This window comes from Acomys minous (assembly GCF_964271855.1).
Source record: "Acomys minous genome assembly, chromosome: 5".
Classification (NCBI taxonomy): domain Eukaryota; kingdom Metazoa; phylum Chordata; class Mammalia; order Rodentia; family Muridae; genus Acomys; species Acomys minous.
Window position 1 is genome coordinate 78345876 of NC_140494.1, and position 25634 is coordinate 78371509.

The 25634-nt window shown below is 44.5% G+C and overlaps 1 protein-coding gene across 8 annotated transcripts in view; it reads right to left on the reverse strand.

The window, feature by feature from the left end:
- CEP295 (centrosomal protein 295) overlaps positions 1–6247 on the reverse strand; it is a 36750-nt gene extending 30503 nt beyond the window's left edge. For 5 of the 8 annotated variants that reach the window (XM_084781296.1, XM_084781293.1, XM_084781294.1 and 2 more), the window contains exons 1-4: positions 6102–6245; positions 3281–3414; positions 1725–1925; positions 570–694 (exon numbers count right to left, since the gene is read on the reverse strand). In XM_084781296.1, coding sequence (XP_084637422.1) covers positions 570–694; positions 1725–1925; positions 3281–3414; positions 6102–6219 — 578 coding nt within the window. In that variant the 5' untranslated portion in view covers positions 6220–6245. Of the gene's footprint in view, positions 1–569; positions 695–1724; positions 1926–3280; positions 3415–6101 lie in introns of all 8 variants that reach the window. The other 3 variants (XR_014779112.1, XM_084781297.1, XM_084781300.1) reach the window with 3 other exon arrangements.
- Between the last annotated feature and the right edge of the window lie 19387 nt (positions 6248–25634).

The window sequence follows — 25634 nt, forward strand, 5'->3', positions numbered from 1 at the left end:
GAAGCTTATCTAAAGACAAGAGAGTCAACTGAACAAGCATGGAGCATTCTTTACAGTGAGAGCAGAAGCAGAAGTGTTAAAGACAGGCCACTGTGTAAAATGACCAGTACAGACCAGTAACATGCCAAATCACTAATGACTGAACCTTTCCAGTCCACAACTGTGGGCGCGTGTGTGTTCTTTGAGACCAGGCTGGTCTTGAACTCACAAAGATCTTCCTGCTTCTGCATCCCAAGTACTGGAGTTAAAAGTGTGCACCCCCTCAACCTGCCCCAAGACTCTGTAATAGTCTTAATCACATTAATGTACTTCCTTTTTACATGAGAGATAGTTTTTACTTAATGTTAAGTCTGACCTGTCCACACATTTCTTCAGAAACTTAGTAACTGCTGCTGAACTCTGCATGTTCGCTCAGCAAGGTAAACCATGCCCCGCTGCATTAGTGAGCGCAGTTCAGAGTGGCCTGGGTCCACGGCCTTTCATCAGTATGTCCTTACACAGCCTCCTACAAGCCCTCTATTTCTTGCCATGCTGAGTTCACCTGAAAATATTTTAAGTTACCACCTCACCTGGTTTTCTGTTTCATTAACATCTCTTTTTGATTTTTCTGCACTTTCAGGGCTTCTTTATGCCTCACTTCTGCTTTTCTTTTTCTTTCTTCTGCCCGGCGAGCCAAAGCGTCCAAGTCAGGTTCCTAGAAGTACATACTACTTAAAAAGTCAGGCTACGCAAGAGGAACAGAAACGTGTCTACTTGACATCAACATGTTAGCATTCAATCCCACCATCTCTTCGCATAGTAAACAGATATTTCCCAAGCATGGCAATGGTACTACCACCACCACGCCACAGTAGTAATCATGCAACTTACTATGACAACATGAAATACCAAGCGACTTTGGACAAGAGTTCAATTAACCAATGAATTATTGTATTTAAAATAAAATACCAAACGCATAGCAATACACGTGGCTTTCAAAAATCAGGTGCGTGTCATTCAAATGAGTTAGGCTTAGAAAAATAATTAAACATAAGACTGGCAGTAATTAAAAAAAGGTATAAAAAATATTTAGAACTTAGCTGTCTTTCCTCCTCCCCCCCACCCCTTTCCCTCTTTATTCTGTTCTGCTATGTAGCTTCTGGGGGACCTGTAACTTAACACGTTGGCCAGGCTGGCCCTGATCCTCAGGAGGTCTTCCTGTTGGGATTACAGGCATACATGTACACCACGCCTGGCCAATGACTATTTTCTAGCCATAAGTCACAGTAAGTACATCAAATAAACTGAAAGAGTTGTGAAACACTGAGCTGGACTGGGCCTTTAGGAAAGTCATCAGTGACAACAGGGGCAAACGTATTCAATCACACAGATTTAGAGGGGTCAGAAATGAATCTGAACTTGGAAATCTGAATTTGGTTCTCTGTGTCCAAACTGTTTTAAGATGAACAATTTCTGATTGCAGAGGTTACCATCATTTTATACAGGCAAGAAAGTGAAGAAATAATGCTAACGTGAACACCAGAGGAAAAAAGGTATACTTGGTATGGTTTACAAGGTAAGAAATATACCACTATTCTCACAGTAGATTAAACTGATTTAGAAAATAAAGCGTAGCTTGTCTCCCCCAGTTCTACACCTTAAAACACGTTTATCATGTAAGCACTCAATAAATTTAGCATAACCACACTGTCCCAGTCAGGGACCAGAGGCTCTCGCCCACTCACGTTTTCTTTAGCCTGTCGATGTCCCTCTCCCATACGTCTTAAGCTTGCCAAATACAGTTTTTCCAAGTTCTGGATTTTCTGGCTTTGGGTTTCTTCCCATTCTGCTCTTAGCTCTTCAGCCAAACGAGAAAACTGCTGGTTGCGCCTCTGTTTTACGTCTTCTCTTATCTGGAAGGCAATTCCCCTTTCCTGCTCTCGAACCTGAAAGATGAGTATTTCGTGGAAAAAATATGAAGGGGGCTTAACATTTTAAAAAATCTATCTGAGACTAGGAATTCAAATGGACTCTCTTCAGTCTATCAGTCCTCCTAACTACTCATTAGACAGACTATGGTTAGTAGAAAAATCTAGCTGACAGAAACGAAGGGAGGCTACCTAGAACACTTTAGTGCCTTCACCTATTTGTCTATGTGTGTGCGCTGTAACACAGGAGCAGAGGACAACTGCACAAGTTCCAGCACGAGGGTCCCTGGGCTAGGACCTGGGTTGCCAAGCTTGGCAGTAAAGTACCTTTACCTACTGAGCCACCTCATCAGCCCTCAGGGTATTTCTGAAGTTTCTTAACCAATGTGTATTATCTACTCTATCGACAATAACATAAGAGATGCTAAAATGACATGGCGATTTCACAAGTGTCACAGCCGAGGTCAGATGGGAGCTCCCTCTCTGGGGTACAGCATCTCTGATTCTAGGTAGAAAGCTACCACAATTCACACAGGCCTAGCTTTAGACTGCTAGAAAGAGAAACCTAAAATATCCTAATAAACTTGTCTTAGATGCTCATATAAATAAGTCTTTCTCCAAATTCTATCTAAGCTTCCTTTTCTAATGTTCATCAACTATGTATCATTAAGAAATGAAATGGAAAGATTTTAAGAGCCAGAAATTGAGGAAGATTTCTGCAAAATAATGTCTTCTGCACATAACAGAACTGACGAAAGCATGGCTTTATGGTTGCCGACACAAGTTCAAGCAGTCAATACTATGAAGAGAGAGAGAGAGCTCATGAGGCCCCAGCCTTAGCTGAGGAGCTATTGGGAGCTGGGAGCTGCTGGGGAAGAGCTAGTTTTCTTCAGCAATGTGGCCCAATAGCAAGTCGCCCACGCTCCAATGGATGGCCATGAAGGTGCAGGCAGAGATAAATGGACTCAGTGGGTTATTGAAAAAAAAAAAAAAAGAAAAAGAAAAAGAAGACATGAAATAGGGAGAATAGGAGAGAAAGGTGGGAAGGAAATGGAGGGAGGAGGGAAGGGTGGATAACGATCTAAATATACTGTATCCATACATGCAATTACCAAAAAATATTTAAAATATATATAGATAATTAAGTAACTATTTTCCAATACTTGGGCTAAGCAATATATTTCAAATCTTCTCCTATCTACTTATCAGCAGCTTATTTTTCAAATGTTCCAAAACTGGTAAATAAATAAGAACCAGGGCTCTTTCAAGGATGGAAGAAGCTTGTAAATGCAACATTTTGTTTAGAACAATCTAATCCAAAATATACAATTGATTTGAGGAAGACAAATATTTAAACTCCAAGTAGACGATACCTGTAACAATCTTAGTTTCCGTCTTCTTTCATAGTCTTCCTTCAAAACGAAGGCTTCCTCATTAGGACTCAGTCTCAGCTTGCCAGCATTCATTGCCTTTCTTTTCATTTCTGTGTATTTTAAATATAAAGGATCTGAACGAAGAGAAATAAACAGATGAATGTCTGTAAAATATATTACTGAAATAGGACAATTAAGATCATTTAAAACTCCATATTAATTCATCACAAGTTTATCGTCATTTATAGCTGACTGACAGTATTTCAGACCTTACATTTTCTCTTTTGGCATTTCCAGAGCTTATTAAGCACTTAAAAGATGTGTTGGCACTGAATACATGTTTTCACAAGTACAATTTAACACTGGTAACCTGTACCTAACAAAAAGAAAAAGGTAACTTTAAGGCCCCTGGTTTTCTGTACATATCTGATCACCAAGCACCATTAAGTCTCATGGAATACTGTCAATCCCATAGGCTTAGTCTAAAAGATCCCTCAACAATTACAAACATGTTTTATTAGCTAGGGGTTGTATTGTTTCAATAAAACGCCATGACCAAGCAATGTAAGAGTAGGAGGTTTATTTCAGCTTATAGTTCCACATCATAGCCCACCACTGAGGGCAGGAACTCAAATGGCAGAAACATGGAAGCAGGCGCTGATGCAGAGGCCATGGAGGTGTGCTGCTCATTGGCTCAGCCAACCTGCTTTCTTATACCACTTAGCATAATCTGCCCAAGGATGGCACAGCACACAGTGGGTGTAGCCCTTCCATGTCAATCATTAATCAAGAAACTGTACTACAGATATGCCTACAGGCAGAGTTTATTTATTTTTCTCAATTGAAAGTTCTCTTCCCAAATGACTCTGACTTGTGTCAAAGTGACATAAAACTAACCAGGTACATGTCATCCTTTAAAAAAAAAAATAATGGCCATTTAAAAAACTCCCTGTAGAATAATTCTAATGGGCTAAGTACTTAGATTCTCAGGTCTACTCTTCTTTTTTTTTAAGATTTATTTATTTATTATTTTTGTATACAGTGTTCTGCCTGCATGTACACCTGCAGGCCAGAAGAGGGCATCACATCACATTATAGATGGTTGTGAGCCACCATGTGGTTGCCGGAACTTGAACTCAGGCCCTCCAGAAGTGCAGTCCATGTGCTTAACCTCTGAGCAATCTCTCCAGCCCCCAGGTCTACTCCTCTATTGGTACTTTTGGATGCTCTTGATGTCCTGCCCTACACTTTTTCTGTCTCTGTGAGTCTAGGATGGAACTCAGGGCTTTGCAGATGCACGAGCTTCCAGTGTGCCAAAGCCCACTCCTCTTCAGAACTTAGATTTGTAACATGATCTTATCTCGAGGCAGGTGGGGTGGGAGGTGAGAGTGTGAGAGCTGGTGTAATTTGAAACCCCTTCCAAGTGCTATCAACTCCTTCCCTCGATCGCCACTACCAAACCCTCAGCATCACCACAGCATCAGCAATTTATCTGAGATGAGCGCACATCTCTCTGGTCTCTTTACAGTGATGAGGCAGGCCAACTGCATAACTGAATGTTTACAGCTCTGTGAAGCTAGCTCAAGCTCACCCTCTTCTAAGGAGCTGTCCTCTGCGAATGAGCTTTACTCATCTCACCTAGGATACAGACTATATTCATATAGGGACAGCTTGCCCTTCAGTTTTTCCTTAATTACTGTTTGTCTTTCGTAGATAGGTTCTTAACTGAAAGATAGTAGTTATGGTTTTCAAAACTCTTAATACTCATATTAATACTGTTTCAATGAGATGCTTAGGTAGCCCAGTAGAAACCAACACCTTTTCCAGAGACTTCTCTATGACAAGTGTTGGTCAGGGCAAGTTGGATCTTATTCATCACCTCATGTCTTTTGTCTAAAAAACTGTCTTGCATCTTACAAATAATTCAGGGTGGACTGAATGAGACAGTGACTTAATCCATGTACAGTTAATACGTGGCAGACCCAGTCATGATTACATCCAAGAGGACTAATGTCAAACAGGAGTAAATGACTGAATTGAAAACCTTTCGTTCCACTGACATTCCTAAGACAAACAACAACAACAAACTCCTGAGGATGGTTGAGGCTCCCAGAGAGGAATATTCTAAGTTGTTCTCCATAGGAAAAAATTATTCCTCCTTACGCCTACCAATCAGAATCCTGTTGCCTGTTCTGCTCATTAGTCATTTCTATCCACGTGACTTTTTAAATCCTATGCTTTAACTGTCCAATACTGATGAGCACAGTAGGACTTACCTTGATTTCATTCTGAGGATCAGGCCGTATCTGAGACACAATAATTACAAAACTAGTTCTAGACTTAAGTGATGTGGACACAAGAGCCAACACAGCCATTCGTTAGCAGAAGGCAGTAGCCAGCTCTTAAATCCCCTGGGTCTTGTTACTCTAATCCGTGTACACCATCCGTGGCTGTACTGAGCGTGTGGCTTAATTAGTGCGAAACTGCCGAAACGTTCTAATTTAAGACTGACGACAACCATTCGCTGCTGTAGTTTCCTGAGGCAGAGTCTCACTACGTTGCTTAGGCTGGCTTTGAGCTCGAGGCACTCCTACTGCCTCAGCACTGCCTTACAGGTGCTGGGATTACAGGGTGAACCAACACTCTCGGCTGGGACTGCCATTTTTTGACAGAAAGAGCACCCGAGGAGCTACGGGTGGCGAACCCCACAGAAAGGCCGAGATCTCCGCAGGACCGGCCTCGGGGAGGTTTAAAGGGCCGGGAGGCTCGCTAGCCTGCTCGCGGCCTGCCCAGAGAACCCTCCTGGGCCTCCGTCACTCACCTGACAGCGTGTGCGGCCGGACCTCACGGCACACAGGAACCCGCAGCCAGCCGGCTACCCAGCAGCCGTTTGGGTACCTGCGGGACGGCCATAGCCAGGCGATCGTCACTTCCGTCATTCAAACGGCCCGCCAATGGCGGGAGCGGACCGCGGGAACCAGCTTAGTCCCGCCTCCACCGGGGCCGCTGGGAAGGCAGCGCCGTACCAAGCCCCTGCCCACTCCCCCTTCCTGCGCACGCGCGGCCCCGCCCACAGGCACGCACGCGCAGTCTTGCGCAGCGGGCCATTATCTTGCCGAACTGTCGTTGTCCAGTCTCACTTCCTCTCCGGCTGGTGTGTTCGCTTCGCAAGTCTGGGAGAAGTGGTATAGGAAAGGGAAGCTCTCTGGCGAGCCGTGAAGGGGGACGTTAGTCCTTGTTACTGTTATTCTTGAGGCGTGTTTGGTTCAGTTGCCTGGCTGATTGGACAGCTCTAACCAGATGGTGTCGTTGGCAGAAAGTCCTCAGGTGGAAATCTGGGATTGAGATGTGTTCTGTTTTTAAATAGGAAACCATGAGGAATCAAAGCAACAGGCTGAGAGAATGTCAGGCTGAACATCAGGTCTTGTGTCTTATAGCTGCGACCCTAAGCCATTTGAGTCATAGCTTCTTTCAAGTCCAAAGTTTAGACGTGTGTTGCTGTTGACCACGCCAACCTGTAATGTCCACAGTGGCGTGCGGTTTCGGTTCACCTGGCATCTGCTTTCGGTCAGCTAAGGGCTCGGCTCAAGTGTTCCTCGGACTGCCTGCTTCCTTTTCCATGCGGACCAGACATCTCACTGCCTGTTCGCTGGGTTGTCAGAGGGAGTGTCTAAGAGCACTCTCTAGCGAAAAGTGAGGCTGAGGAGTTGTAACATTTGCCGCATTTTATTGGCTGAGTACCAGTGCCAGCCCAGATTCAAGTTAGGAGGAAGTTAACTCTGAGTGACTTCGTGAGCATCCTAATCCACTATGGTGTCCTTGCATAACTATTTAGATACTTGGACCTGCCCTCTTCCCGGGGTCCGTGGGAGACTCAAAGGTTAATCACGTGAAGGCAGTTGGCAGATTCTTTAAAAAGTATGAGGTCTTCTGTTCGTGCTTGCTTTCTTGTTCAGAACTTTGTCCTTTGATACTCAGCCCTTCAGGGCACAGAGGTATGACAAAGACTGGACAGTTGCCATTTTCTATCTCCCTTGCCATTGTGACGGGCCCAAATGGGCACATGACCTAAATTAGGTCACCCATAGTCTTTTGCAGTAATAGTTCTCCCTGGAACCAAAAATGATGAGCACATTCTTTTTTTGAACCCAAAGCAGGATATGAATCTGGAGTCTAAATGAATAAATTCATCAGATGACTCCTCATAATCTAGTCTGAAAGCACAAGTCTGATGGAAAAGTAACTTTATTTGCCTGTTTAAGTTGTTGTCTCTGAGGTTTATTGTCTTTGTCTGCTAACCTAGGCCTAGTCCTGGAAGTTTCTAGCCTCCATACAATTTAACCTAGGTCTAGAATATTTTCAGCCTCTGAGACTTCCTGCTTAATGAGCTCACCCTTTCTTATCCTCCTGAGTTCCGGGCTGGCTGGTTCAGTTCAGCAGTTCTGGCTCAAACTCTTCTGCCAGCTGACCTATTCAATCTGGCTTCTCTCTTAGTCTCTGAGTTGCTCTGCTGGCTTTTTCAGCCGCCTTTTCTAATCTTCTAGCTCCTCACTCTCTGGGCTTCTTCTGTCTTAATCTGTGTCTGCCCCTCTTCTCTCGTTTAACCGTTTTCTGTAAAACTGCCTCCTCTCTCTCTACATTGCCCTTTAAGGTAGCTTCCCTTACCCTGCTCTTCTCAGGACAGTTGGGTGTATCCTGTTTGTCAAATCTCTCTCTGATTCATCACTTTTTCTGCCACTCAATTAAACTTTTAAACATGGGTGCTTCCTTCTATAAACTAACTTTACCTTCATTGTTTGGGGATTAAAGGCACCAAACCTGAACCTAAGATTTTCTTTACCTGAAACAGACTCTGTACTAGGCTGGCCTTGAACTCAGATCTGCTTGCCTCTGTCTCCTGGATTAAAGGTGTGTTTATATTCCAGTCAGATCACACAGACCTAGAAGGTCTTTGGATGTGATCTCTTGCCAGAGCAGCCATGTTCTACAATAAAATTCCTCTACAGTCTGACATACATCATGGATCATAAAGAAGATATTCTGACTGTGTTCAGATTTCTGGATGCAGCCATCCTTGATGTCAGCAGCACATGTGCCCATTCTGTATCTTTCTGACAGGAGCCCTGAATTTAAGATGCTTTTGTTGGACCCTAGAGTCTACTCAGGTGGGGGGTCGTCGCGAGAGACCACTCGAGGACCACAGTGTTGATGTAAAAGCACAAGATTTATTGCTGATGCGCATCAGGGGACCTCAGCACTCACTCAGGAGGGAAGCACCACGAGTCACTGTTAAAGGCTACTCTTAAAGGCTAAAACCGCAAAGGTTAGGAGGGAGGGGCTGCGTGCCCTATGTTAGGATTGGCTCTGGTGGTCGCTAAGGCTGCTTGTCTGAATGTTATTGGCTATTGCAGGGGTCGTTGGTCTTGGGGGCTATTCTTGGCAGGGAGGGGTGTTGGGGAGTTTCCAGAGAATTTCTAGATGGTAATTGTTTACCTTAGTTGAAATTGTTTATCTCGGTTGACCATCTTGATCTCAGAAACTGAAACTGGCCTTCAATTCTTTCTGGGTCATTTTCCCAAGCTTGTCTGGGTCACGTTCCCAGGCTTAGGCTGAGATAGAAAGAGCCTTACACTTTCAATATGGGGGTTCTGTGTTTTTATAAATTAAAAGAGGCTGCTTACCAACTCAGACTCTGTGCTAATTCCTGAACTTTCCTAGAAGTCAGAGTGATCCAAAGGTAGCTGTGAGGTTTAAAGTTGTTAAGACAATGACTGGTACAAAGTGTGTGAAACATGCTACTTTTTTGTTTGTTTTTTTGAGATAAGGTTTCTCTGTGTAGCCTTGGCTATCCTGGACTTGCTTTGTAGACCAGGCTGACCTTGAACTCACAGCAATGCACCTGCCTCTGCCTCCCAAGTGCTGGGATTAAAGGTGTGCGCCACCACTGCCTGGCAAAACATGCAACTTTTAAAATTGCCTTTTAATACAGTTTTTTAAAAAGCTTGTTTGGAGCCAGAGTCTCTCTCAGTGGCCCTGGCTGTCCTGAAACTTTCTGTGTAGACCAAATTGTCTTGAACTCACAGAGATCTGACTGTCTCTACCTCTGGAGTGCTGGGATTAAAGGCATGGCCACCACACCCCATACTGCTTTGTTTTTGACTCAAGAAAACTAAAAATAATCTTTTAAATATGTGTTTTAAGGTATTGGTTTTGATTTTTAATTATGTCTTTGAACTTTATATACGCAGAGAAGGTATGTTTAGCTTCTAATGTTCTCCACCCATTAGGAATGAGTGTGTGTGTGTGTGTGTGTGTGTGTGTGTGTGTGTGCGTGTGTGTTTGAACACATGTGTGCACATGCATTATGAGTGTACATATGTATGGAAGTCGGAGGTCCATGTGAGGTGTCTTTTTCTATAGCTTTCCACCTTGACTTTGGAAACACAGTCTTTCACTGAACCCAGAGCTAGATTGATTGCTTGTAAGATGAGTTCTTCAGGGATGTACCTTCTCCACACATGCCATCCCTGTAACCCACACCACCACCATGCATGGTTACTACATGTGTACTGTGAATCTAAACTTAGTTACTCAGAGGTACTTTATTCATTGGGCCATTTCCCCAGCCCTGGGAGTAAACAGTCACCACTGGTCAGAGGGAGAATTGTGACATTAGCGTGACTAGTTTAGTTGCCTCTCTTCAGAATACAGCTAAAGCTAGGTAGGCTCGGAGCATCGTGTGACTACAGTACCTGGCAGGCACAACTTGAGGAAGGGAGGAAAGGTTTATTCTGGCTTACAGTTCGGAGGTCTGCAGTCCGTCATGCAGGAAAGGCTCATATGTTGGTGGACAGGAGAGTGAAATGGGTACAAGTCAGGATGATATACCCTCAAGGACCCACTGCTACAGTCCACACCTTCAAACTAGGCTCTGCCCACTTCCAAAACTCCCACATAGCACCACCATGTGGAGACCAAACATGCAATCCTGAGGTGAGGGAGACAGTGCATTCAAGTCACAGCAGAATAGTTTAAGATGGTTTCATAGTTCGGAGTTGAGTTTAGTCTCTTTATCACATCCAGGATAAACTAACGTTTAAGTAGGGGGAGTCCTCAGAGCTTATGTATAAAATCCAAAAGAATGTCAGGTGCAGTGCACTCCTGTAATCTCAGCACTCAGGAGGCAGAGGCAGGGGTTGCCACAAGTTCAAGGCCAGTCTAGTGTATGCACAGCAAGTTCCTGGCCAGCCAGGGATGTATATTGGGACCCCTATTCAGCAAACAATCCAAAAGAAAGGGGATGTCAAAGGAAGAAGTAACCAAGGACCTTCCATCTGGCAGTCTGCCCTTCTGGTTCTCCTCGCATTGGCACCACAACAGCGTCACAAATGGCAGTTGCCCAATGGGAGTGAGATTGAGTGTAGCAAGAAAAGATGGGCCCAGACACCTCAAAGCCACAGATACTGTTTTCAAAGTTGTGGAGCGGGCACTGAACCATTTGCTTCAATAAGAAATGAGCCAACTGAGCTGGAGAGGCGGCTCAGTGCTTAAGAGCTCTTGCCGTTCTTGTAGAGAACCGGGGTTCAGCTCCCAGCACACACATCGCGCCTCACAACCACCCCTAACTCCGGTTTCCCCTTCTGACTTCTGCAGGCTCCATGGACACATGGGGTACACATACGTTCATATAGGCAAAAGACATTTTTTAAAAAAGCAATGAGAAGAAAGGGAAAACAGTTGCTCATTACTTAAATCTTCTTGGCATGTTCCTATGAGATGTATCAGGACCATTGATCCTAAGCTGCAAGTGTGTGCACTGTAAGTGACATGCTTACAAAGACGGTGAACCTTAGACAAAACAAACAAACAAACAAACAAAAACCCAGGCCATTCACAGCCCAGAGAAGCATACAGTCCAGTGGGTGGAGTAGAGCCAGCATTAGTTTTGCTGCTGGATTCAGATGTGGGTCTGAAGACTTGCTTTACCTGAAGTTAGCTTCTCTGATGCTCTTGGGGATCAAAGTTCACTGAACATTCTCCATGCCAGAAATCCACGTTCCGTCTACCAGCAGCTTGTAAAGACAACATTTTCTTTTCTCCTCTTTTCTTTTTTTCCCCGAGACAGGGTTTCTCTGTGTAGCCTTGGCTGTCCTGGACCCGCTTTGTAGACCAGGCTGGCCTCGAACTCACAGCGATCCACCTGCCTCTGCCTCCCGAGTGCTGGGACTATAGGCGTGCGCCACCACACCCTGCTTAAGACAACATTTTCAAAACTCCCAACTGTGAGGCTGGCGAGGGGACTCACTGGTGTGCTGCTTGCTGCTCATGCAGAGCATCATTTTCAGTACTCGCACGGTATCTCCCAGCCGTCTGTAACTAGTTCCAGGGGATCCAACATCCTCTTCTGACATACGCCCCTGAAAGCAAAACATATGTATAAACTACATGTAAAACACCAAACTGTAAAATCCGAACAGATTAATCATCTTACCTAGAAGCACAACTAATTATTAAAGGTCACAGTATGATTTGTCCACATTGCTGACCTAAGGCAGATGGCATCCATATTCCAGCAGCTTTACCATTGCCTCCTGGCCTGCTTGAATACACCTCATGAGAAACAATCTTGTTTTCATATAAATTTTTTTTCATCTAAAATTATCTCCAAAGTAAGGCTGGAAAACACAATGTGAAATCATAGTACTTGGGAGGCAGAGGCAAGAAAACTGTAATTTGAAACCAGTTTGGGCTGTGCTAAACCACCCTGTTGTACACAGAGCCTGCCTCAAAAACAAAACACACTAGCAGCCTGCCTCAGCCCGCCGGGGTTCAACTAACACTCGGGAGGAAAATTTTCCTGTATGTGGACAGAACACAAGACACGAAGAAGGGGGCAAGTCTGGATTCTGATCAAACCCCGTTTACTGAAAAATTTCACAAAGTTTATATAGGCACAGAGGCATGGGCATTTGCGTAAGCAAGGGTTGCTATGGATACCTAACTCTGGACTGCTTTAACAGGTATCTGCCTTTACAGCTGCTATAATTGCAGGAGAGAAATTCCAGAGAAGTTGTGAAGGATCTGGTTAGTCAGGAAAAAGTTCCCCGGAACTGCTGCTCACAGGCAGCTGGCCTTTAATCTGATCTTATCAGTAGTCTTACCGGAAAAGGAGTAGCTCGGGGGGTCTAGAATGACCAGCCCCCACAATAAACCACAGCAGGTGTCTAACTGCCGACCCACGACAAGGTCAGCTGGTGTCTGGTGAATGGCAAGACTGCTGGAGAAATGGGAACCTAGGCTCTGACAAGATGGAAGAACATTGGCCATATAGCCCGTCCTCTGCAGCAGCCAAATTACTTCTCCTTACCCATGATCATAGCAATATCTTACACACATTCAAACACTTTTGTTCAAAGGGTAGCCCAAGGCCAGCAGCAGTAGGGACACTAGGAAATGGCTGATATTTCAGGCATCTGAATTAAGGATCCTGCTTTGATTTGCTGGACCACAGTCTCAATTTTGTGTTTGATTTTTTTTTTTAAGTTCTAGGTATTGAACTCAGGCCCTCGTGTACACTAGACAAGTACTCTACCACTGAGCTATACTCCAAGCCCTCAGAATCTATAGTTCAAATAGATCATCTCCTCATAGTTTACAAGCACCTTTAACACTTGAGAAACCCTGACACACACTAAACCCCCTGGTAAATGATAAAGTCTGTGTTATGCTATATAATTTGGGATCAATAGATAAAATATAGTACTGTGTTTATCAGCCACTGTGTTGGTTCTTTAATTGGATTATGGCACATTCCTCAGTACCCATCTCCTCTTTGCAGACTTATCTCCTAGAGCCAACGGAAAGTGCTTCTAGCCTTCCAGTGTCATCCACACACCAGCTCCACTCTATGTCTGCTGTGATGAAGCTTTGGATCTAGGTATCACCGTTGAATCATCTTTGACTTGACTTGATCCTAAATCAATGGTACTTGATGATGTTATTTGCAAGTTAAGAATGGTCTGACCGGGGCCTGGAGAGATGGCTCAGGGGTTAAGAGCACTGCCTGCTCTTCCAAAGGACCGGGTTCAATTCCCAGCACCCACATGGCAGCTCACAACTCTCTGTAACCCTAAGATCTGACATCCTCACACCAATGCACATAAATTAAAATTAAATAAAATATTTAAAAAAAAAAAAGAATGGTCTGACCAAGGTTGGAGAGATGGCTCAACGGTTAAGAGCACTGTCTTCCAGAGGTCCTGAGTTCAAACTCCTAAAATCCACATGGTGTCTCACAACCATCTGTATTGGAATCTGATGCCCTCTTCTGGCATGTAGGTGTACATGCAGATGGAGCACTTACATAAATGATATAGATAGATAGATAGATAGATAGATAGATAGATAGATCTAAAAGAAAAGAATGGTCTGACCACCATCGTTGTCCCATGCTACTCAAAACACTACCTTCCCTCCTAGCTCAAAAGGTGAATTGTGAATCCGAATGCTTGCTGGCGTGGAGAACTGTTACAGTTATTTTTATAAAACTGTGTTTGTTTCTCTTAGTTTATTTCTTTTTTCGTTTATTTATTTATTTATTTATTTTGATGTTTGTTTTCCAGGACAGGGTTTCTCTGTGTAGCCTTGGCTGCCCTGGACTCCCTTTGTAGACCAGGCTGGCTTTGAACTCACAGAGATCCACCTGCCTCTGCCTCTCGAGTGCTGGGATTAAAGGCATGCGCCACCACCTCCCGGCTTCTTAGTTTATTTCTTAACTCAGCTATCACACAAATACTTGAGACTCTTTTGTTTTTGTTTATAAAGCTTTACAACACAATCTTGAGCAGTTTAAGTCTGTTCTTAACCCATAAGTCTATGTTATCATGACTCCATCTTTGCCAAAATCCCCAAGTCCTTGGTTTTAAGTTCTTCTTCTTCTTCTTCTTCTTCTTCTCCTCCTCCTCCTCCTCCTCCTCCTCCTTCTTCTTTTCTTTAGCTGAATCGGCTTCATCTCTCCTCTACCTCTGCCTGTGGCTGAAACCTTTACTTCCTCTTTTAACTTCTCCTCCCCTGGCTGGCAGGAAGTCCAGCCCTATTCTTTCTCCTGCTCAGTGATTGGCTGTAAGCTCCTTTATTGGCATGCAAGGGGACAATTGGGCAGCAGAGTCTATACAACATTGAGACAGGAAATTCTCTGAACAAGGCTTGTAACCAGATATGGGGATACAGAAATCAGCATTTAAGTTACGCAATAATGGTATGCTTACAAGGAACCTTAGGTTTGGAGGCTTAGAAGATAAAGATTGAGTGCCACTTTTGCTACCAACAAGACTTTTGGACTTTCTGAGCATGAGTTTTCTCATTTAAAAAACTTGTTTTATTATTTATACAGTATTCTGCCAACATGTGTGCCTGTGCCCCAGAAGAGGACACCACATCTAATTATATATAGATGGTTGTGAGCCACCATGTGGGAATTGAACTCAGGATCTTTGGAACAGATAGTTCTCTTAACCTCTGAGCCATCTCTCTAGCCCCTCACTTTTTTCATCTATAGAAGACACTTAATCGGAATAATTCAGCTCTGGAGACTGGAGGAGCAGTAGTAGACTTTGATGATTTTGTTTATCCGTGAACACGCTAGAATCATGTACAGTGTCTGATGGTGGTTAAAAGGGAAATATGTACTGGGAAAACCAAAACCACTTGTCTTCTGACCTGGTGGTCCAGTGGCATCAAGGTAAGTTATGATGTCCTTAGCTCTTACTAAAGCCAAGGAGATAGACGTATGCCGACTGGGTAGATCCCTATTGCAGGATTCGGAAGAAATCCCCAAAGGGGAGCCCTAGGAGCCCAAGCTGGGAGGAAACGGGAGTGTAAGGGGGAAGGTAAGTGAGCATGTATGGGGAACCTGGGAAGTGTACTGAAGAGATTTCCTTTAGAGACTTGTGTTCATTTGTTTGCACCAACCTGCTTTGAGGTGTTGATCCTAAACAGGCACTGTGACTTTTGAGGGAGAAGAGACACTGTTGGCACGTGTGCCTTCTGCTTGCTCTTCAGCCTGTGAACAGCCCGGGGCTCCCAGGTGGCTGACTTGCCATGGCCTTTCCTGACCCTCCCACAATGATGGAAACTGCACGGTCTTATTCGTAGGGTTGGTGTAGTTGAAGTTCAATGATTCACGGGCAACTACTCCTATGTCCCTGGCTTAGGATTTCTATTGCCCTGAGGAGATACCACGACCGTGGCAACTCTTACAAAAGAAAACATTTCACTGGGGTTGGCTAGCAGCAGTCCATTATCGTCATGTTAGGAAGCATGATGGGACACGGGTAGCCATGGTGCTGGAGAGGCAGCTGAGAGTTCTACATGTAGATCAGCAGGCAGCTGGAGAGGACTCCCACACTGGGCATGGTGCCCGCCCCCAGTGACACACTTTCTCCAACAAGGCCACCTCCTAGTAGTGCTGTTCCCTATGGACCTATGGAGGCCATTTTTATTCAAACCGCAATCCTGTTTACACTTTAAGAAGGATCTTTTAAGCTTTGAAACTGGAAAAAGGATCCAGGCTCAGGTGCTGTCTTGCCTGTGTGGTGGAGGAGACATCAGGGCTTAGCAACTCTACTTTAACACACATTAACCCTGAAGATTAAAATAGTTACCGCTAGAGGGCAGGCCAGACAAACTTTGGAATGTTTGCTCACTTTTTTTTTTCTTTTTTTCCCCCAATTTGTTTGCAGTTCTAAAGACTTTGAGGCAGGGCCTCCCATACAAGAGGCACGTGTTGTGCCCCTTAGCTAACCTCGGACTTTTTCCTCACTTCTACAAATTCCCCTGCTTACAAAGAATGATTTAAGGCCACCAGTATCAATGCTGCTATGACATTGCCACTGTTGTCTTACTTAAAGTGTCTACAATGCCAGTTCTGCCTCAGGGGAGCAGACAGGCCCACACTGGCCTGCTACATCCTAGCATTGAGTACCTGCTGTGTGGCAGGCACTACACTGGGCATTTCATCTACTCTGGTTTCTTTGATCCTCACAACACCTGTCTAGAGGTAGATTTTTAAATTAATAATTTCATGTAAATTATTAACAAAAGAGAAATTATTTAACAGATGAAGAAACAGACTTATAAAAGTTAAATGTATTAGCATATTTTTCAAAGCAAGCCAATAATTAGTAGAGTTGGGCTGTTTTTGAAAATGTTTGTTGGAAGGGCTGAAACTAAATGACACATCATTCATAATCTCTCCGAGGCTTCAGGGACCACTGTCTGATGGCAGTAACTCTAAGTGGAGAAAATAGTTCTAAGCAAATTTACTTTTCGTAAAATGTAATCAATAATGGTATTTAATAATTTAAAATGTGTGTGTGTGTGTGTCTGTATGGTTATGTGCATATAGATGCTGGTTCCCATGGAGTCCAGAAGAGGGTGTCAGAATGCCTGAAGCTTGAATTACAGGTGGTTGTGATTCATCTAATGTGGGTGTTGGGAATTGAACCTGGGTCCTCTGGAAGATCAGTCAGTGCTCTTACCTCTTGAAACATTTCTCTAGCCCCCTCCATTCTTAAAAAAGCAATGTGCAGGATGGAACATGGTGGCTTAAATGAGAATGTCCCCCATAGGCTCATATGCTTAAACTCTGGTCCCCACTTGGGAGCACTGGTTGGGAAGGGTTAGGAGCTATGGCCTAGTTGGAGGAGATGTGTCACTGGCGTGGGCTTTGAGGTGTCAAACAATTCAAGCCTTCCCAATGCACCTTCTCTTTGATTCCTGTCTGTGGATCAAGATGTGAGCTCTTGCCTGTTCCAGCCACTGCCCTCTCACTCCACCATCTTGGATTCTAACTCTCTGAAACCATAAGGCCAATTAAACCCTTCCTTCTATAAGTTGCCTTGGCCATGGTGTTTTATCACAGCAACAGAATAGTAACTAAGACACCCATTAACACGACCGCCCTTGTGGCCATATCAAGGCCAACAAAGCTCACCATGATCCCCCTCCCCTGGCAGCAACAGCCATCACGTTATTCCTCACTCACTCTGTTCCAGTGCCACAGTCCTCCTCGCTGGACTCAGACATACCAGCGTGCTCATGTGTCGCACCTGCTCGTCTCTCAGTGTGGATCATCTGTCCAGTGGCAATTCCATGCCCTGCCTGCCCACATCAACCACGTCTCTGATCAGCTGTGTCCTTACTGGAGTGGGGCTCTTAACCTCCCTTCAAGAGCAGCTCACCCCATCTTCCACTACCCTAACCCGCTTTACTTTTTCTTACAACTGTTACCCCATATGCATGCATACAAGAGGTGTCACACGCGCTTTTTTTTTTTTTTTTTTTTTTTTGCCATGCAGCTTTTTGGAACATAATTTATGTTTTTTTTTTAAAGATTTATTTATTTATTTATTTATTTATTTATTTATTTATTTGTTGTATATAAGTGCTTTATCTGAAGAAGAGAGCACCAAATCACATTATATATGGTTGTGAGCCACCATGTGGTTGCTGGGAATTGAACTCGGGAAGAGCAGGTGGTGCTCTTAACCACTGAGCCATGTCTCCAGCCCCTAATTCATATTTCTTAAAATAAGGGATCTCTGCTTATGCTCAGCTCAAAACTGAATTCCGCACACACAACCGTCACTATAATGGTTCATCTTCATCATCTGCTTCAAAAGCCTTTTGAGTAGGTTTCTGTGGGTGGGATTGCTGGCTCCAAGGCTATGAATCTCAGAAGCATATTTGACACATGTGGCCAGTTGACAGTCCCATCAACAGTACACATAATAGGCCTATCTGCCCATATCTCACTTGAATAGTTTTTGTTAATATTGTTTATCTTTTGTAACCTGGTACAAAAAATGCTTTCATTATATTTGCGTTTTGAAATTACTTCCACCTTTCATGTGTACCCATTCACCATTTTTTATCTGAATTGTTTGTTGAGTTCCAAGGTTGTGGCCTTTGCCCACTTTCCACCTGTGATTACCTCCCTCATGAGACAGCTCTTTGAGTATTAAATCTGTGTTACAATTGCCAGTACCTCTTCTAGCTCACCCTTTTTCTTTCAACCTCATTGACATTGTTTGCCAAGAAGCAAACAATTTTATTCAATCAAATTTATTCATTTTCCTTTTTAAAAAATTTCCAAGTGAGAAAATAATGGCATTACTAAGTGTTTGGGAGCTGAGCCCGCTCAGGCTTTCTCGGTCACGCTCACTAAGCTCGTTCTTTCCTTGTAGCTATGTGTCTTGCTAACATTTATACAACGAGTCCATGTAGAGGGAGGCGGTGTGTGCTCCCAGCCCATCAAACATACGCTCCCATGAATCTTTAGGGCAGGAGTGTTACACCAAAGCAGATTGCTATAGAGCCAGTTATACCTGGGGAAGTTCATGGAAGGGTGAGCTGACATAGTTGTTAAACATCTACACATAAAGAAAGTCCCAAAGAGAATCCTGTGTAGCTCCTGGAAGCTGGCACTCGTATTCTGCTCCAAGACAGGATCTGTAAATGAGCACAACTGTGCAGTTCTGGAAAAGTTGGGAAGGTTATACTTCCGGTTCCTCGGCTTACAGAACAGTATATCTACCACCGCTGTATTTCCCTTCCGCTCTCACGGTGCCGCTGTATGTGCCACTGGGGCAGGTGTCCAATGTCTTCCACCTGTGTGCTCATAAGCACTGACAGTGTCTGGGCTGCAGAAACAATGCTTTTGCATGGGAAGACTTAGGGTCACCTGTTGGGGGCAAAGGTGGTTAAAGTATGCCAAGACCTTTTTTCTCCCTGGTCCGCAAGAGTGCTGCAGGGCCTAGGTGGCCTGCATTTCCAAGTCTAACTGCTCAAAGTCCTGTAAATGGTCTAGAAGATTGGCTGTCTTCCGAGAACTTGTAAGGATGCAGCACGCCAGAATCTGCACTTAAAACACACACACACACACACACACACACACACAGAGAGAGAGAGAGAGAGAGAGAGAGAGAGAGAGAGAGAGAGAGAGATCTGGTTAGATCCCAGTAATTGTGCCCAGGATAATCATCTTACCTGTGCCTTTTTGTGGTGCTTTGATGGGTGACGATGGCTACAGGAGATTGTGAACACATTTGGAAAGCTTTGATGGCTATGATTCAGAGCCAGTGTCCAACAATGTACTCACTAGCATTACTTTTGTTTGATTTTGGATTTTTTTTTATTATTTTGTTTTATGTATGTGTTTTGCCTGTGTGGATGGATGTGTATCACATGTATATTGGGTACTCAGAGAGGCTAAAAGAAAGTGTCAGATCCCCTGGGACTGGAGTTACAGGTGGCTGTAAGCTGCCATGTGGGTGCTGAGACTCCAACCTGGGTCCTTTGGAAGAGCTAAGCCATCTTTGCGGACCAACAGCTTTTGTTTTTGAGGCAAGTTCTAACCATAACTCTCTGACTGGCCTGAAACTGTCTATGTAGACCAGGATGTCCTTGAACTCATAGAAATCCACCTCCCTCTGTCTGCTGAGTCCTGGGATTAAAGTATGCACCACCACACCTGGAATGGCATGGCTTTTTAATAAGCCTGTTTACAAAAAATTATGAATACTGCTTAACGCTTTGTCTTTGTTGTCTTTCTACCTATCTCTCTCTGTTCATGTGTGATATAAGGCTTGTTCCTTTTCTAATGAGACGGTAGGATCCTAAAGCACCAGGATTATTTATTAGATAAGAGCATGTTTGTGAGTAAGTAGACAGGCTGTTTTCCTTGTGCTATAAATGGTGCATCAGAGGCACAGGGAGTTCAAACATCATGTCCAAGATCCTATATCTGGCAAACAAAGAAGTTGGGGCTTGCTTGACTTTGGCCTTTTGTAACCCTTTTTCCTTTGTGTGGTATAAGATCAGAGGGCTGTGGAAGCTGGCCCTACAATTGCTAAGTAGTCCAGAGCAGTCTGAGGTCTAGAGACAAATTTTTCCTTCTTCCTTTTTGATGAGGTGACTCAGGCAGAAGCCCTGTAGATTGGCACCATGCTGGGTAAGAATTATTCAGTAGGGAGTGTTGGGATTCAGACTTGGGGCAAAAGGCTGAGGTGCCTGACCAGAGTGGATCTGGCTTCCAGGTTCTCCCAGCATCCTCCAGTCAGTATCCGTTACAGGACGTGGCTGGCATACCCAGCCCTCTACCCTGAACTTTCCAGGCCTGGTGTGGGCCTTCGTCTCCCCCTCCCCAGAACTCTTTACTATATAATCCAGATGTTTTGTCTTCCCCCCCTCACACACACACACAAATTTCCTCTATCCTCTCTCTCCGTGCCCCACCCCCAGACCACTTAGCACTCTCCTGCAGGGCAACTTCCCTGACCTCCTCCTGTGAGATCCGTGAACCCACCTGGGAGCTGCCCCAGCAAACCTGCCTTTTATATTCTAATTTGGCTTGAATTGGTTCATCCTGTCAGCGGGAGAATACCTATCAGACCCTGGGCGATCTCTCACTGCTATAAACAGTATTCACGGGAGATGCAGACTACTGCTGAGCCTCTAAATGCCCATCCTGGGTCACAGTGTAAGAATGTAGATTCCTGGGCTCTGCCTGGGGACACCTCTCAGCATCCTCTAAACTAAGCGCTCAGGCATCTATATTTAAAAAAAAAAAAAAAAAAGACAAATAAAAAACGGTACACACATTCTTCCCTTCTTCCCCCAGCCATCAGGGACTTGTAATGTGCCTGGTAATTACTGAAAGTGCACACAAAGGGCTGTAGCACTGGCTGTATCAGAGGCTTACTAGAAAAAGCTCAGGCCCAGGCTCACATCCACTGCCTCCAAATCTGCATTTTAACAAGACACCCCCCCCCAGATCGGTATGCCAGAGAGAAAGTGCGCTTTCCATGCCTAGTCAGCGTGGCTTCATCTTACCTTCGAAAGCGAGGTAGTTTTTCAGATGAGGATGAGATGCTAGGGCCGAGGGAAGGTTAGGCACATGCCGGAGGTAAGAATGCAAACCGGACTTCAGGTAACTCTAGAACCCATGTTTGTAACCAATAACACTGGAGGTTTTCACAATTCACAATGTAGATTTACCTGGGTAGCTTGTTAAAAATGCCAACCCTGAGCTTCTCTCTGAAACTCTGACCCATCCCCTCTGCAGCAGATGCTCAGGTCAGCCTTTTCTACCCATTCATCTGGAGACTCTGAGGCAGGTTGCCTCAGAACATGTTTGCAAAATTCTGCATTGTATTAAACTCATCGAACATGCTTGTCAGGGAGGAACTACTTTGTATGTCTGGAGCACTTGAGAGTGAAGTCTTGGCTGATAGATTTTCTATCAAGTGCTGGACCCAGATGCCCCTGGAAATTTCTGAATCCAATCCCAAGCTTTGGGAGAAACAGACACATCAAAGCAGGGTATAACAGGTATACCAGACACATCAAAGCAGGGGTTTTACTGGACACTAGACAGATACAGGGTCCAGGTAAGGAAAGATCTGGCATCTTTTCAAGAACAAATCCCAAACTTTGTTATTTTCCACATGATACAAAATATACAAGTGGCAGTATTGGTTACTTTTAAAATTTTTATTATGATTTCATGTATAATTTAAACCATTGGACGGCTGTAACTTTTGCTAGTTAACTATGTACCCTGGAAAAACAGTCTATAGCAGCCAGCACAGCAAAAAAGGCCTGCTCACTGCTGAACCCCTCAGGGCATTAACCAGTAAAGAAGATGAACACTAATAGCCACGAAGGTGCTGATGCACAGCTCAACAGGATGTGTTGGAAAGCGCATTTCATTTGATGTGTTTTCTGAACAGCTCAGGGGACTGCAAGTGTTAGCATTATGATATAGGTGCACACCATCACACACACAAGCATTTACACACCCTCTACCATCTGATGGTTACCACAAGTGAGCCAGGATTGACAAAGAACAGAAAGTGAGCTACATGGAGAAGTCAGAGAGAGTTGAGTGATGGTGAATTGTTTGAGAACCACCATTCCAAGCTCATTCCATCATTATTTTGTGTAACAGTTTGTATCAAACATTTATCTTGCTCCAGGCCATTTGGTAACCAATTAAGCGGCAAACAGGAGTTTATCAGCTCAAGGTATCATAGTCGCCTCCAGCTGTGCAATGTGGGAGAAAGGTGCACAGAAGCTCACACACACACACACACACACACACACACACACACACACACAATTTTGACACATCAACTCAGTGAAGGCTCCACTATAAATTGTTGCCCACGAGGAAGTGTTTGTCAGTATGTTTCCTTGAAGTCAGACTCCTGAGGGTCACTCAGACTTCTGAGTGGTTATTCCAGACTCACAGATGAGGTGAGGTCCTGAGAGAGTCAAGACCTTCCCATGGTTGCCTGTGGATACACAGCAGCATCCTTTTGACCTTGCCACCTCATTTCCATGGTAGAAAGGGTGACAGGAAGAAGAAATGAGAATTCGTGTAGAGGAATTTTAATCTAGCAACATGGCTGCTCTGATCACGTCCAAAGACCTTCTTGGTCTGTGTGATGGGCTGGAATGTGGACATGCCTTTAGTACACACCTTTATTTTATGAGGGGCAAAGTGATAGGATACACCCAACTTTCAGGAGAAAAGCTATTTGAGGGCAGCACAGAGAGAGTCAGACGGGGTGGGGCAGTTCAGTGAGTACAGGGCAATTCTGTTCAGGCAATGCAGAGTTCAGTAAAGCGCAGTTCAGTTGACACAGTTGAGTTCAGTTGAATTCCAGAAGTTCTGTTCAGCTCACACAGTCAGTGCAGTTCATGGAATTCAGAGGCAGTTTTGCTAGGCAGAGCAATTCAGTCAGAAGTCGAGAGAAATCAGTTTCAATCAGTCAGCTTAGAGAGGAGTTTGGGCCACAACATCTGAGTTAGCCAGCCAGCCAGTGAGAGTTCAGAAAGAACTAGAAAGGAAGAGCTTATTCAGCAGTAAGCGAGCCAACAACTACATCTGCCAAGTGAAAGTTACTTTTACAGTCTCTGAGGAAAATCTGACATAACCTAATGATCCTGCTGAGTTACAAGGGTTCAGTCAGCAGTCCTGGGTACGTGTCTGGTAATTTTCTAGAGAAGCAGGTGGCCTGAGCAAGGCTAAGCAGACGATTTTCTTTTATAAAGTCTAAAGGAGAGCCATATGTTGAGATCCCACCACAGCCTTCTCCCATGATGGCTCAGCTTGTGCGAAGGGGACCCTGTTGTGAAGCAGGATGCTAGGATGGAGGTAAGATTAAAAAAAAAATCAGAAATGCGATAAATTGTATTTTCACTTTTTCTCGATACACCAGGGTTTATTCGCTTGTTCTGGTGGTGAGTGTCAGTACAAGGCCTCACACACAACTTGTTCCTTCTCCATCCCACAGCTATAAGCTGTAAGCTCCAAGCGTTTTTTCATTTATCTGCTTATCTATTTAACCGCTTTGCAGACTGCTCTCAGCCCCTTCCCTCCTCTCCTCCTAGTCTTACATTTAAGCACCCCCTAGCCTCTCCTTTCTTCTCAGAGAACGGGGAACCCCAATGGGTACCAACCCACCCTGGCACGACTAAGTGCATCCTCTCCCTCGGAGTCCAGACAAGGCAGCCCAGATGAGGGGAAGGAATCCAAAGGCAGGCGACAGAGTCAGAGACAGCCCCTACTCCCATTGTTAGGGGACCCACATGATGAGCAAGCTGCACACCTGCTACATATGTGTAGGGCGTCTAGGTCCAGCCCATGCATATGCTCTTTGGCTGGTAGTTCAGTCTCTGTGATGCCCCATGGGCCCAGGTTAGTTAACTCTAGGTCTTCTTGTGGTGTCCTTGACCCCTCTGGCTCCCTGATGCTTCCTCCTACTCTTCCACTATTGTCTGGCTGTGGGTCTCTGCATCCGTTTCCATGAGCTGCTAGATGAAGCCGCTCATGGTAGTCTCCTCTCTATAAGCATAGCAGAGTGTCATTAATAGTGTCAGGGGTTGGCTCTTTCCCATGGGGTGGGTCTCAGAAGGTAAGGTTTTTTTTTTTAAAGGTCCTTAACATGTGAAGACAGATGGTATAGAGGGATAGACAACATGGCAGCACACAAGCTCCGAAATCATCAAAGAATACTTAGCATTTTCCTGACTTTTCGAAGATCGTGGTGCTTTGGTATTAGATCAAATCTGGCACCGTGTCTGTGCGACTGTGATCCTGTCTGAATGTGATGCAAGAGACAGGGTCTGGCCAGGTCAGACAGCACTCCATACTAACAAAAGAGGCTCCCACGTCTCTTTCTCAGTTTCTATTAATTACAGGCTCGTTTCTAAGCTCTGTGTCCAGCACAGGCCAGCAGTGAGGTGTGCGCTAATGTGCCTGCCTCTTCCTGGGACATTTTCTGTCACAGAAGAGGGAAAGAGATGAAACCCATCTACCCCCATCCCCGCCCCCTTCTTGGCATCACTTCTGCTGAGTTTTCATTGGCTGGAGGAGCCCACAACTTCTCAAGGCTCAGCGGGGCAGGCTTTGACATATACCTCAAAGGATATTTGCTTCAGAATAAATTGAATGATCTGTGGGTAGACCAATTCAGACTAAAGCTAAGTGATAAGTAGTATACTATCTTTCTTGAGAAACGGTTCATTTCACAGCTTTGCTAGGACTGTGCTTCAACTAAGACCCCAGTGCCATGCTAGTGACATACAAGGTGAGCAAGCCATTTTGTCAGGGAGGCTCCCAAGCCTATTCTTTGTCCGTTACATGCAGACTGTACTTGTGGGTGTCCAGTCTGAAACACAGTACAGGAAACCTAGCAGCCAGCGACTTCTGTCAAGTGCTGGCGCTTTCAGTGTGATAGTGGAAATCTGGACCGCAAATGTTCATACTCATCCAAAACAGAACAAAAGAAGCCAACAAAGCCCTAAAAATTATAACATTAGTTACAAATTTTCATGACAAAAGTCTATGATAGAGGCTGGAGAGATGGCTCAGTGGGTAAGAGTATTTGTTGAGCGATAAGATCATTTTATATTAACAAATATTTATTCAAACACTGTAAAATTCAGTGGTAACTTTTCTCACTGGCAAAGGTCAGCATCAAGTGTGTGCCATTTTATTTTCCTAGCACCAGTATTGCCTTTTAAGTGGTAGATATTAGTAAATTCGTTGGGGAAGGGGTGCTTGCTGACCTTGCACATGCATGCAGACACATTAAAAACAATAAAGACAAATCTAAAGGAAACCCATGATGGAGATTGGGCTGAGGCTCGAAGAGGCTAAGTGACAATTCTAAGGTCACATACATAAGTAGTTTATCCAAATTCCTTCCAGAGCTCTCCCTCTGAAGAATTCTGTTCCTTCTGTCTCTGGCACAGCCTGGACCACTGCTGGTACCTAGAGCAACAG